At 39.7% G+C, this 15,389-nt stretch overlaps 1 protein-coding gene across 1 annotated transcript; it reads left to right on the top strand.

The window, feature by feature from the left end:
• Window positions 1-1,678: 1,678 nt before the first annotated feature.
• LOC124279489 (fibrillin-1-like) lies at window positions 1,679-11,746 on the top strand. The gene is made up of 8 exons (XM_046715310.1): window positions 1,679-1,854; window positions 2,384-2,953; window positions 4,728-4,796; window positions 4,929-5,060; window positions 5,687-5,812; window positions 7,868-7,984; window positions 10,997-11,125; window positions 11,642-11,746. The coding sequence occupies exons 1-8, from the start codon at window positions 1,791-1,793 to the stop codon at window positions 11,650-11,652; spliced, it is 1,218 nt and encodes a 405-aa protein (XP_046571266.1). The 5' UTR covers window positions 1,679-1,790; the 3' UTR covers window positions 11,653-11,746.
• The last annotated feature ends 3,643 nt before the right edge of the window (window positions 11,747-15,389 follow it).

The following is a 15,389-nucleotide window of genomic DNA, read 5'->3' as shown; positions in this document are numbered from 1 at the left end:
TTGATTCAAGGATTGAACACGTACCTCACGCATGACATTTGTCTGGATCAAATTCCTTCATTCGTAAATTGTTATTACATACGTTCAACGGCTGCTACCATGGTCGTAAATACTCGTGTGTGGACCAGACAATCCAGCGATCAACAGCATGAGCATCGATCTACGTAATTGGGATACAATGACTTGTGTCAACCAAGGCATCGGTACTATTCCAACGACGATATAGAGAGGATCTTTAGTTGATGAAATGATGTGTAATGTGATACTTAAACATTCTGAAAGAACTTACCTGAACGTACCTTTACCATTTCTGGGAGAGAAACTGTTTTCCCTGAAATTACCCTGTAAGTAACTGAATGATCAAATGCATATGTTGTATCGTATTGTAACTGAGCTACCTTCTGTTCACCCAAATAGTATTCCAATTGCGTAGATCGATGCTCATGTTGTTGATCGCTGGATTGTCTGGTCCAGACACGATTATTTACAGACCGCCACAATATAGCTGGAATATTTCTATATTTCACGTTAAACAACCGATGCAATGTTAAGTTTTACCTCACTCACTCATCCACAAAAGCTGTAAATCACAGTTTTAGCTCTTACGTGTTGACGCTTTCTACATCGGTTCTATTTTTGTTCGGGAATGAACGGAAAATCGACTTTTCAGACCAAGGCTAGGTATAAACTCTCCAAAACCTGTTGCCATGTCCCACCTGATGTCATTTATTCTAAACATAAGTATGAATGTTTAGTTAAAACATAGGAATGTGTTGTTTTTAGGGAGGAGTACTTGCCTTATTTCCAAGGTTCTAACTCAGACGTAATAAATCCTCACAACAACCCATTGCAATTTTGGACCCGTGAAGATCCGGTTTAGAATGAGTGAGTGAGTGAGTGAGTATGGTTTTACGCCGCTTTTAGCAATATTCCAGCAATATCACGGTGGGGGACACCAGAAATGGGCTTCACACATTGTACCCATGTGGGGATTAGAACCCGGGTTTTCGGCGTGACGAGCGAACGCTTCAACCACCAGGCTACCCCACCGCCCCCGGTTTAGAATGAATATTCAGTAACCCAAGAGGCGACAAACGGGATCGGGTGGTCAAGCTCGCTGACATATGTCATTGTATCCCAATTACGTAGACCGACGCTCATGCTGTCGATCACTGGATTATCTGGTCCAGACTCGATTATTTAGAGACCGCCGCCACAGAGCTGGAATATAGCTGAGTGCGGCGTAAAACTAAAGTCACTCGCTATTTGCACACTGTAAGTAGCCTTCCAATAGGTTATTCTCGAACAAATTGATGATCTAGGTCACTGAAGGTATACACGATAGACTCAATCCGAAAGAAACCTTCTATGACCTCACGTGGAGAAAGCTATATACCACTTAGCTTAGATTTTTAATCTCTCAAATTTTGAAACAATGAGTATCTCTATTTCGAAAACATTTGTCTTTTAAGGTGTTTGATGGGCTCAACTAAATTGCGATTTGCCCGGAAATAATTACCACAGAATATCGTTTGAATCTGATGAATGAACGAGAAGTTTAATCAAAATCGATATAACTAATGTTTCAATAATCCATACAGGTGACAGGTGTGTCAACGACTAACACACTTGTTCGAAAACACCCCAGTCTTACAAAGGTTTAAGGGTACTGAATATTTTACCTGACTTCAACCTGTCCTCCCTTTTACTGAATGGACTGAACCTTCTCGTGTCCTTAAAACGTCCACGATAGTTGCGACAGAGTCATCACCTACCACAACCCTGAAAACATGGTGACAATTCCTGCAATCGTCGTTCTCCTAGGGCTCCTTGCGCTGACGAATGGACAAATAAGTAAGTGTATAGACATATACATGCATTCATCTTTCAATCTACAAAATGTACCATAACAATAATCATTAATATGAAACAGTTGTGTAAATCGTATTCTATACGTACTATTAACATATATATTTTACGTTGATCAATTATTATTCCCTACTCAAATTTAAGATACAGTGGAATGAATTCCTTTCCAAAAGTGTTCCACTTTATTATGATATGTAAACTTTAGAGGCTCGGCGATTTTAGCCAGAGATGCATTATAACGCCCACGTGATGCGATGAGGTTGATTAATATCTGCTCTGGTGTCATCTATAGTGTCTGGGTTTTTTGTTATTTTTATCGGGAATAAAAGATTAGTACACATTTAGAGCAGATATTGACCAAAGATTGCGTAAGGGAAAACAAGGCCGTTAAAATAATGAATTACTGAATCAGTTAGACAATGTTTCAAACAGTGCTTTTGTTCATTTAAGTTTCGATAATGAGCTGGACGGAATGTTCCTATAATTACTTCTATTTTCTATCTGTTTAATGCAGATTGCGGAGAACAAAGAGTGGACTTGTCTATCATCCTTGATGAGTCTTCGTCGGTTGGGGCCAACAACTTCATCATTGCTAAACAGTTCGTGGCAGATGTGGTTTCGGGGGCAAACATCAGTACAGATGCAGTACAGGTATCAGTGATAACTTTTTCAACAAGTTCCGCTATTGATATAAATTTTGATGACTATTCAAATGATGCAGCCGGCCTACAGACTGCTATTACCGGACTGGTGTACGCCAGAGGAGGAGGAACAAACACTGCCGAAGCGCTGAATCTTGCAGCCGATACGGTTTTCTCAGCGAATCGGCGCGGTGAACGACCAGACGCCCGCAATGTTGTGATCGTTGTCACTGATGGAATGGCCAGTAACGCAAACCTTCTTCTTCAACGGGCAATTACGAACATTCAGAATGAGGCTGAGGTGTTCTCAGTCGGTGTTGGGAACGAGGTTTCTGTCAGTGAACTTGGAAGCATTGCCTCAAGCCCTGGTGCAGAGCACGTGTACGAAGTCGCAACTTTCGATGCCCTTATGTGTATAACTGATTCGATCTTCACCTCACTATGTAAGTATAAACGGAATTAGGTAAACCTAATCGTACTTAACGAAGAATATACCCGAACAACACGCATGTGTGAAATAAATGTACATGTTTGATATATACTAGCAGGAAAACGTTATGTGAGGTATACATATGAAAATATGAAATCGATCTGGTTATGTCGCGGGTATGTTCTACAATGAAACGTCATGATTTTATCTGTGAAAGTGAGGAATCTCCTTCGACGAAACACGTGTATACAGCTGAAACTAAGAATAACTGAAGCATAGGGCACCAGTTTCGTCGATAGAGTGGAATTAAGACTAAAGCAGATGAAAGACCGATCCTCATCACGTGATCCGTAACATCACGGGACCCGTGAAAATCCAGATAAAAATTTGTGTTCAGCAAATTGAAGCGACAAAAACCCTTTCCACATTCATAAAAACCTCTGCGAAAGGCAGAGTCGATTGTACAACTGTGACCATATAATGAGTAAATATGTGTTCCAGCAGTATTACAGCTGTGTGATGTTGTTTGTAAATAAATCGGGTCTGAACCAGACAGACTCGACTTGGTTGCTGCATGTCATCGTATCCCAGTTGTGTAGATTGATGCTCATACTAATGATCACTGGTTTGTCTGGTCCAGACTCGATTATTTACAAACCGCCGTCATAGCTGGAATATTGCGTTAAACAATAAACAAACATTAGTTACACGGCTATTGCATGGGATGGGATTGTTCGTTTGCATCCGTATTTACTGAGACTATGTAACGAATGTATTACCCTTCAGAATTTTAAGATTTTACTGTTTTCTGAAAGCATATTTCCTGTTTTCAGCTGTTTCTCTTCCATGTCTTTCGGGATATTGGACGCAAAACGTTTTGCTTAGGTTGTTGTCATAGACGGACGTCGATTAATATGCTAAAGGACATCACTGTTGTAGGCTTAAAAACTTTGATTTAAGGAACTTGTGATTGAAAAAATACCACCTTTTAGGAAATATCCATAGGCCCAATCTATTTCCACTTAAAGGATCGAAGATATCATGTTTACAAATCAAATTGGTATAAAGAACCTTTCGTGATATTAATAGTTTGAATGATCCAAGTGAGTTGGATCTTAATGTCAAAGGTCGCAAACTGTCAAAGTCTTCCATACGATAAACACCTATTAGCCTTTAAATGAAAGAGAAGACTTCTGGTTGGAAGCCTTGTTTCTTAACTCATAAGTTGCATGGGTAGAAGGAAAAGGTATTTTTATCAGTCGTTTTGAGAATATGCTGGGTTTTTATTATGAAGTAGAAAAAGATTTGACTTGATGGTATTTTCTATAAACCTTGGTGTTATTTGAAGTAACAAGTGTCGTAAACATAGTTTTTAGGCCTACAGAATAAAAGAATCCCTCGAATATCGATCGATAATGTTCGTCTGCAACAACAATTATGACGAAACGCCTTACGGGGACAGAACTATATAGAAACATTTTAAGATTAAATTTTACTATAATGTGGCACCTACAAATTCGTTACATGAACATTTGCCTGGTAGTAGTGTGTGGTATATCCAAGCATGGACTGTTGTATATCTTTGGATTGTTTATATACATTGTTCTCCCTTGGGGCGGTTGGGTAGCCTAGTGGTTAAAGCGTTCGCTCCTCACGCTGAAGACCCGGGTTCGATTCCCCACATGGTACAATATGTGAAGCCATTTCTGGTGTCCCCCGTGGTGTCTGGTGATATTGCTGGAATATTGCTAAATGTGGCGTAAAACCATATTCACTCCCTCTTCCAGGCCCGCCATGTGTTGTGGACTGCACCATCAACCAGATCTGTGATCGACCAGCAAACGTCTGTATTATACGTAAGATACACTACTGTTTGCTACTGTCACTTCACCTATTGCTTTTCCCAGATTGTTCCTATGATCTAGTATATGTTGTTATGTTGTATATGTTATTTACAGACTCACAACCTTGTGTTTGTCGTATTTTAGCGGTTAACGAGTGTGCAGATAACACGCACAACTGCGACGCAAATGCAGTTTGTCAAGATACACCATCGTCTTTCGAATGCATGTGCAATCCGCCCCTTGTCGGTGATGGAACTGTTGGAAACTGCAATGACCGTGAGTAGAAGAACACCAGTTAACCAAAATACAAAAAATCGGTGCTCGATAGATTGCTGATTGATTATTGCTTAACGAGAGCTTTTGTTTAAAGTAGTAGCATCTTTATAATAATGTCAGTTTTCATTCAATTAACGATTTTTTAAAATGAATTAGAATTTTTCAAAACATTTTTATGAACATGTTTTGTGAATAGATCAATAGCACAATCGCCAACGGCTGAAGTGATGGTGTAAATCCAGTTAGGGTCCGTACAGGAAGCAAAGGTATCGTTAGTCTCCATGGCCTTGAGCCGGGTGATCTACGTTAAGTTGTTATAGACATGTATAGTATTGTCTGTTGCTTTTTTTCTGTGATATTCTAGTTGTGTCAAAAATGTTTGAGTCAAGATAGAGCTGAATTACTGCCAATATGTCCAAAATTCTTAACCCACTCACTCACTTTTGTTTAAAGCAATTTTTCAGCCACGTGAATACGGTGTTTAATTTTCGATAAAAAAATGATATTATTCCTTTTCGTAAACCCGTGATTGGAGTTATGAGGCTGTCCCAATGGATCCAAACACTCGTTTTGCCTTTCACCACCCGTTCCCATTTAAGCTTCAAGGTCAAACTGTTTGTTAACAGCCGATCCCTGTACCCTCAACGCCGACAATTGTGATGGAAACGCTACATGTACACCTACAGCCAGTGGATTCAACTGTACGTGCAATACAGGATTCATAGGAACTGGTGCAGAAGGAGAGTGTGTTGGTAGGTGTATTCAATACTATCATATATCATAGCATAAGGAATCCGGGTTAGAAGTGGTCTTCAGCAAACTATGGTTGTCGTGAATGGCTACTAACGGAACTGGGTTGTAAGGCCCACTGTTCAGTTCGAGTATGTGATATCTATTCTCTCGCAATGTGCACCATCTGAAAACTGGAAATGATAAAATGTTAAAGTAAGTTTGAATTTTGTGAACAATAAATGATGTTCTATCGAAAGTGAGATGTCAAGGAGAAAACGAAAAACGCCAATCATGATTGGGTACCCATGATTGTGTAAACTAATTTGCATGAATTGATCATCAAACTTACTATACAGGGTTTGGGAAAGTAAGTGTTACTGGAAATATATTTTACATAAGTTTTATCTGTAATATATTGTGATAAACAAAAAACCCAAATAATTATACAACTTAATTGCAAATCTTGTAATCTACGGTAGGTACCGTAACACTACCATATCTATATAGAAATATTATTGGTGAAATGTTGGTATTCTATTACGCAGAGTTACATTAAAAGATACAAAAGAGATTAACTGTTTCTTACTTTCATTCATTATATAAAGTGCAGATAGTATATAAGCACAGCTAAATCCATCCAAACTGTTTAGTTTGATGTATAATAACAGCAATAATAATAAGCCAATTAAAAGTAAATAATCATTTAATGTTGAGAAGAGTTTATGCCATAACTTTAGATCCATAAAACCACCTTACCTGAGTAGCCCGGACAGTGTGTGGTCAGTTCTATTCAGGTAATCACGCCACTAAACAAAATGTACGTCATGCCATGAGCTTTGGCGCCTGGATGACTGCGCCAATACTACTTCTGGAACCAGTGGACGGATAATGCCAAAGGTACGTTACTCTTGTGTGCAAACCGAGAAAAAGATAATGCTCCTTTGGAAATGAGGTCACGTAGATCACATAACGTAGATTTCACAGACCCACCAGACGTTTAAAGTGTAAAGGAAGTGCATCTCCTTCGCTGAGTTAGTACTACTGAACAGGTCCGTTCATTTTAAAACAATTTTGGTGACACCCGATGTACAGTTTTTATCTTATGGTGGTCACGTAGATTACATCCTTAAAAAATCTCTACAACTTTAAACCTGTGAAGCATCATGGTGAGAAATCGGCTGAAATTTAGTGGCTATGAGATTTATGTTTGGACAATATGACATCAAACTCTAAATAAGGAATACTATCTAATGATTACATATAATTTATATAATACGTATTTGGTTATTTTCATGGGGTACCGTAGATTACACTTTTTTGGAGACATCATATTAACATAAATTCTAAAGAAAGTATACCCATATGAAGATATGTTCTTGGTTTGGACGAAAGGTACAATGCCTTATGTCGAACATGTCATCTGTTTTGTTCACACTAGATGACGATTTACTTTGAAATATTCAATCAAAATGTTATACATAAATGGAGACATGCACATTTTGGTGATTTTGACTAACGTTTTACCCTAAGTCACGCATATAAATAACACATCATTAACAAATTCTATTTCTCGGATACCTACCAAGCCTGTCACCTAATATAAACATGCAATAAACAGGTGAAATCAGTAAATGACAGTTGTTGTTTCATTAATGCGGAGACACGTAAAATTAAAAATAGTCACATTTCCTGGGAACAGATGGTCAACGTATCTCAATCGCCAAGATCGATGATCATGATGTTAGGTCACTGGATTTTATAGTCCATACTCGATCATTCACTGACCGCCATCATATAGGGTTGAAAAATACGCTAAAAAAACATAGCATCCAACTACCAGGAACACTTCCTGAATATCTCGCATGACATGTAGAAGGTTGGTTTCGTGGGTCCGAAGTGGTACCGTTTTAAGTTGTGGCTTAATGGTCGTTCTCCAGACATATATTGATCTGATATGACTGCAATACTGTTCAAGATGGTGTGCACACAGCTGATTCTTGGTGGTTAGATTCCATACCAATAGACAAGATTGATGTCAGGCGCCTGTTCTAATCAGTCCTGCTTCATTGTTTCAGTGGACCCGTGTTTAGGCAACGATTGTGATGGTAATGCTACCTGTACACCTTTGGAGAACGGAGGATTTAACTGTGACTGCAATGCCGGATTTGTGGGCAATGGTAGAGTGTGTGATGGTAGGTGCTTGCATGTTAAAGGAGTATTTTTTATCTGCGAAGGGATGGCTTGAAGGAACTCAACCTCACAACGAAGAGTGTAAAGTACTCCCTTAACATTTCAGGTATGATTAAGTTCATTACCATGTGCAGTGGTTGCAAGCTCTTTTTGAGCCGTATACGCGACAAGGTGGCAACAAAAACAAGGCTTGATAATTTGTTGTAATATGCCATGATGTTGTCATAAAGACCCTACCATTAAAAAGGCCAACACCAACAACCATCCATGTGAACATGGTGTCAAGGTCACAGAATAATTATCTGTCCTTTGACATTGTTGGAACTCAAGAAGAAGAGAGTGTCTCGAAAAAGGTCGAAATCAAAAAGATCAACAGCAATTTTGTTTTAAAATGACACCTTTGTGGTTGTCCAACGACTGACCATGCGTCACATATACACAACTATTGGCATCTCTCATGAGCGTTTTGAGAACATTCAGAGAAATTAACTGGGCACAGAAGAGGTTTGACAGGGCAGGGTTCCAAGACTTTTGATACCTGATAAGAGTTACTTCTGATCAAACTATGATTAATAATACCCTTATGACTGTTTAAACGACTCACTACACTACACATGGACACAACCATTCGCATCTTTCATGAGGGTTTTGAGAACATTCAGAGAAATGAACTGGGCATAGAAGGGGTTTGGCTGCGATCGACTCCAATGCTTTGGATTCCGGTTCTCCACGTCTCATTTTGATTTGTGTGTTGTTAAACGCCGCACTCGAGCTATATATGACGATTTTGGATCATTTTCGAGTCATCAGCATCACGAGAATTGATCTATGCAGCGATATCTTTACGATGACATGTGTCAACCAAGTAAGCGAGTCTGAAAACCAGATCCCGTTATTATATTATATGGGTATTTATATAGAGCTATAGTCCATCCCACATGCATTCTCAAAGCGCTTCTTTGTCTTGCACTCAATCATTGGATGTCAATCCCAGCGGCACATCATATTATCAATCTCAACTCCCTGGTGAACATACAACTCTTGCTGCCACAATCCACATCGAGTTAATGTGACTTCCCCATCCTTTCGAGGTACCCATTCACAGCTGGGTGGACTGGGACACATAGTCACAGTACTTTGTCCAAGTATACTGCACGTTGCTGTACCCGCAACTAGGTGTTTGCACGTATTCATGTGGCCACCATCTGTTCATTTGTCAACGGATTCGTGGGTTCTTTTAAGTGCACAGGGTTCTGTGCTGTACACTAGGGGTTGTGACAACACTGAAAGAGCCTGCACAGAAAGTTGACTCCAAGGTTGTTACGCCCGGTCAAAGGTGGGCTCGATCCCGGCACCTTCAAGCTCGCTGGATCACTGGCCTGGCGCCTTAGACACCACGCCCCCAATCTCTTAGTCGCCTCTTACAAGCGGGTCCATACAGGAAGCAAATGTACTGTAAGTGCCCATGTTATCTACTATGGTGATCTTCCTTCAGTTGTTGGCAATCTATAGCCTGTTTTTATATTGTATTGTCATTTCTAAGATGCCTAGCGGTTAGAACAATCGAAAACAAAATACATTATCAGACAATAAAGGTATAGTTTTTGATGACGTAACAATTGAATGACGTTATCCCGTCACTGCGCCATTCTAGTGTGCCCCCTCGTTATCGAACCATTTTACATTACGTCACAATGTAAGCGACGTCACGATGCATGTTAGTTGTCATCGCCTCGTACGGCCTCCTACAGTAAACTACTTCGTTGCATCCCGTTTCTTGGTTTGCAGTTGCTTCACTCACCTAACATCACTGGTGGAAACATTACGTTTATGTTTTCTGACGTTTTAAATGTATCAATTCGACTCAAAAGTTTTCAGCGACTGGGTAACGTTCGCAATGCTTTCATTCCCTCAATGCAATCGTGGAATGTCGCTAGACTACTCAGCTTCGTCTGGATGTACTGATCTAAACATACGTTGGTAGTAAAAAATGCGACGTTCACATGGTTTATGTTAATCACAGATGTAATTAAAATACTTTAGAGAAGATATTTAATCCGAACGTTAACCGTCATGAAACTGTTTATCATTTGTTTTTCTGATAACGTTCGTCTTAACGTAGGGGGGCAGACACATCAATAGAACAGCGCGCCAGTTAGCCCTGTGCGAGGATTCTTAATTTAGGTCACGGACACCGTCGTTTGTTTTCTGCCTTAAATTAATCGTAATTATCCTTAGGAAGTATTAAATTTGGCATCTTAGAAAAGAAATACAGTTCGCTCTACCACCATGTATAGTGTAATAAAACTATACATGCGTCCTCGTACTTTAACTATAATAGTTCAGAGCGAAAGTGTGTTTTATAACACAATACATGGTGGTAGAGCGAACTGTATTTCTTAATTATAGTTAAAATATTTTAGATTTAATTACAAGTTTTAAACTTATATTTGTGATAATCTAGTTGTTTTACTGTCCTTCGTTCACAGATTTTTTAAAAAGTACATTCAATTACTATAATTACACGATATGGCTGAAATATTGCCGATGTGACTTAAAATCTCAACTCACTCACTACGACAAGCATGAGTCGCGGAAGACCAATTCTAACCGGGATCTTCATGGATCCTCTCATCTGGAAGCAGACCCTGATATTGATCATAATCAATAACCACAGATAAGTGTTGGCTTGCCCCCCATCCGCCAGAGACTAAACAACAACAATTATCAGCCACCAATCAACGATGACCATGATATTTGGGCTAAGAAATGTAAAAAACCATCGTACCATTTTGGAACACCAAGGCTTAAATGTCACCACAAAAAGTGCTACCTTACTTTCACACTTTATGCAGATACTGACGGATTCATTCCTGATTTAGTAACTATCCATGTCTCATCTGATGATGTAAGATACGTGTATGCTGCAGTTACACATTTCGTACGTTGTTGTACCAAGAAACTACATTTCAAATGAGCCGACCTTTAACGCTTCTCTCGACAATTTGTTTCAGTTGACCCGTGTGCCTCAAACTCGACCAACAATTGTGATGCCGCTGCTACCTGTACAGCCACTGCCAGCGCATTCAGCTGCACTTGCAATGACGGGTTCTTCGGGAATGGTACAATGGATAACTGTATGGGTAGGTAAACGGAAGATCGTAACATCATCCACTTGAAATTACTACCATCTCCTTAAGACCAGTTAAGATGAAATATGTCCAGCAAACATTTATTTGTGACCTGTTTCATATCAGATAACCAAACCAAAATCATATATGTAGCCATTTTGGAAATTCAGTCAGTAATGTATTCAATTGTAGTTGGGAAGAGGACGGTGGGGTATCCTAGTGGTTAAAGCGTTCACTCTTCACGCCTAAGATCCAGGTTCGATTCCCAACATGGGTACAATGCGTGAAACCCATAGTGTCAACTGTCGTAATATTGCTGAAACATTGGCGTAAAACAAAACTCACTCACTCAATTGGGAGGTGAAAATACCCACAAGAGTACAAATCAACGTTTATAAGTCTTTATCTGTATTTAGTTTTCCAGTTTGGCTGTTGGACAAATCCACAGCCCTGAAAACCCTTTGTTTTAAAGGTATCGATCAGTTGAATGTAAAACCTGTCTAAACCTTTATAACTTTTTATTTGCAGTTTGTCCGTGATCCAACGACACGCTGTAGGAAGTCATCCTTGGCTTTTCAACCTTTGACCTACAAACCATGTAGCACATGTTAAATAAACGTAGGGAGCATAAAATATCTTATCTTATTCTTCAGTTTTCGTTTTGCTTCTTTGCATCAGTCCACTTTCACTGCATTGGAGCGTCAGTGTTGGTCATCAAGCAATGGCGTTAAAGAGTCTCTGTAACGCCAATGACTGATCTGTTGATAATTTGTCAGTAAAAATCCTGCTGCAAACACAAACTGTTGTGTTGATTTTGTGGCTGCGATCAGCCGATAAGATGTTACGTATGCCAACAGTTGATATCTGTAGACACTACGTCAGTCTGTGAACGAAGGTCAACGTCGAATCAAAGCTATATGGAGGCGTCTGAAAATGGACAGATCAGCAACATGAACATGGATCTACGGAATTGAGATACGTTGACAAGTGTCGAAAAGTCAGCGTGCTTGACCACCCGAAAACGTTAGTTATCCGATGGGTTACTCATGATTAATTCTAACCGTTTCCGTCTGAGATAAACGTGAGATGGAAGTAGCTCTCGTTCAATCCCCGGCCCCAAATCTTGCTCGCGGACCTCCCAACACACTTTGGAAGAATGCCTGACTACATTCCGTTTGAGTCAGAAACGGACCGATGAAGTGCAGATTTTATCATTGTACAAAATTGCCACATTAATATAAATAGTACACACCCCGCCGCGACAGATAACAACTTTTGCGTTTTCAATGATGATAGTTTCTTAAACAACTTTTTTGGTGGAGTCCGGAAAATTTTCAAATATCAGAAAGCTGTTGGGTATAAGTAAATGATAAACATGTGTACTATTTATATTTATGTGGCAATTTTGTACAATGATCAAATTTGCAATTCATCGGTCCGTTTCTGACTCAAACGGACTGTAACTTAAGATCGACATAGAGTTGGACAATTCACACAGTTACACGTATATAACACATAGACATAAGCAACAGTCAGCGAGTATCATGATTTAGCACTATTCCAGCAATATCAAGGTGGGAGACAGCAGAAATAGTCCTCACGCATGGCCGGAAGAGTGGACCTTTCCCAAGGACCTCAAATTCCACTGAAGCTTGTGCTGCTTTGTGCTCTGGGTATAACGATGGGTGTGTGATAGGTCATTTGGATGTGCACCCGGTGAGTTTAGGCGATTTCGGGCCGTTCCAATGGCCAAACCTTGACCTGGAAGCCACTGTTTTAACACACCATTTGGCAGGAACGGATGAAGTGTTGTGATTATGATAAGGGTTGTATCCTCCCTATTTGTTGTCACTCGTGGTGGACATTAACGTGATTAGTTAGCTGATGTTTTCTGGCCGATCGGCTGATAGTCGATAGATGACTACCAACATCTCTTGCCACACCCCTCAATGATATGCCAGCACTCCCCATACCTGTAACTTGCCATCTTTGAGCCGTTTAGGAGGCCTCGTACTTGCTTATCTACAACGCAATCAATTGATTTTCCAAGATATTGATCTGCAGATACAGTTTACTAAAACTTGATATTTACTTAATTTCAGGTACACATATCTTATGGGATGGTCGCCTTTGATCGTACCACGTTCATATTTAAAACTAATGTATGGTGCGCCCGAATGGTCCAAATAATCATACAACACAACCTTATGATATGAAAATAAATGGCTACATATGTTGCGATTGTTTTTTTCATGTGTATGAAACAATAAACGAACGCTATAACAATAACATCTGAGAGTGAGTGAGTTTAGATTTGTGCCGCACTCAGCAATATTCTAGCTATATGGCAGGGGTCTGCAAACAACTGAATCTGGACCAGACAATCCAGTGATCAACTAAAAATCTCAGATTGATTTTTTGTGTGCATAGCAAAATGAGTATACTAAGGTATGAGCATATTTGAGTGAGTTTGGTTTTACGCCGCTTTTGGCAATATTCCAGCAATATTACGGCGGGGGACACCAGAAATGGGCTTCACATAATGTGCCCATGTGGGGAATCGAACCGGGGTCTTCCCACTTACCCATCTCCCATTGTTTCAGTCGCAGAAATCACTGGGGCGTGATAATCCCCTTTAATCTTTTTATTTGTTCCCTGTGAAATAGTATCTGGGGCCAAATGTGATAGAATAAACTTTTGACTCAGTGTTTAGCTTTATTTATTAATTATATATATACAAGTTAATACAACATCCGCTTATAAAGCTTAGAAGAGATCGGTGTCGTGGAAGAGGTAGGATGTCTCTGCTGCGGTAAAGGATGGACCTCACACAGTTGATGGTTAGGACTCTGGCAATAGTGACATGATCAGTGGCACGGGATACAAGATCTGCTAAATAAATAAGCAACATTAGAAATACAGACAGAGAAATAACCCACATATGTGGTAAAGATCAATACAAATATAGAGACCAGTATCTTGTAGTGTTGGGAATTGGTCAAAATCTCATAATTGATGATTGGTTCATTACAACCGATCAATCATCGAAAATAATTGGTTTGCGTCATTTATCAAATGTTCCTGTTATCTTTGTTAATGCACGCACAAAAAATAAAGAAAAAACATGTAGTAATTTGCAATTGGGTCTTTTGCAAATTGCACAAAATCCATTGGCAAATTTCGCATATTTAAAGGATGATTAGTATGTTAGGAACACGGATTTCCTGGATTCTTTAAGATAAATTCAATCATGACTTGTAACGAGCTTGTAGTGCTTATGAAATGTACATTTATTTACACAGACAAAACCAACCTTGTGTAAAATATTGTTGATGCAAACAAGTTTTCCAAAATTTGTTGTGTTCGATTATGAGAAAACACAATCGATTGCTTGGTCGTTTAGGCACTGCGACCAATCTTCGATTATTTCAATTAATCGGACCACCACTAGTATCTTGTTCATTCTAAAGATAAGCATGCTTTGATCATGAGCTGAATTTATAAGAAAAGATCTATTACCTGATACCTCTTCCTGGCAAATAGCTGAAATCAGTTTGGACTGCTCACGGACTATGTCTTTGAGGGATGCAGGGAAGGTTCCAACTGCTCTTTGGGTCTCGTCTGGATGGTGGTAGTGTACATCCTTGTAAGATCTACATTGTATAGTGCTGATTGTTGAACGACAGACTTTCTCACAACACTTCCAATGGATGTGATCTTGATAATGGACTTACAGCCCCTGTAGACCAAGTACCGACCGCCGCGTCCATCGGGAATGAAACGAGTGTTTACTTGAACGTTTGCCATAGTGCAGTGGAGAAACAAGGAAATCTCCATTTAATAATACTTGTCGTTGGCATAGTTCAGATTGCTCTGACTGGCTCTGATTTCAGTGCTGGGTGAAATTATGGCAAAACCAAACCAGGGGTAACAAATACACACTGCGAAATCACTGATCCGTAACTGTTAATCTCCGGCAAAACACACACACACACACACACACACCCCAGTAAGTTGGGTAAGTGGAATTAGCCAGCGAACCTTGGTCTTCGGCGTGACGAGCGAACGCCTTAACCACTGGGCTACCCCACCCCACCCCTCTATTATGAGCATAACTAGTCGTGTATTGTCCTCTTAATTTTAAATTATCGGTACAAAGTATTACCCGCAACATCATTTGTTCAAAGAGGCGACTGACGGATGTGTATGGTCAGGCCCAGTGATGTGCTTGGCCGCATTCTGTTTTGGTATCTAATTACGATAGTTCAATAATAAT

Source organism: Haliotis rubra, unplaced genomic scaffold (assembly GCF_003918875.1).
Source record: "Haliotis rubra isolate DU_JTF1 unplaced genomic scaffold, ASM391887v1 Scf250, whole genome shotgun sequence".
In the NCBI taxonomy this organism is placed as follows: domain Eukaryota; kingdom Metazoa; phylum Mollusca; class Gastropoda; order Lepetellida; family Haliotidae; genus Haliotis; species Haliotis rubra.
This window is presented reverse-complemented; position numbering and strand designations above follow the sequence as displayed.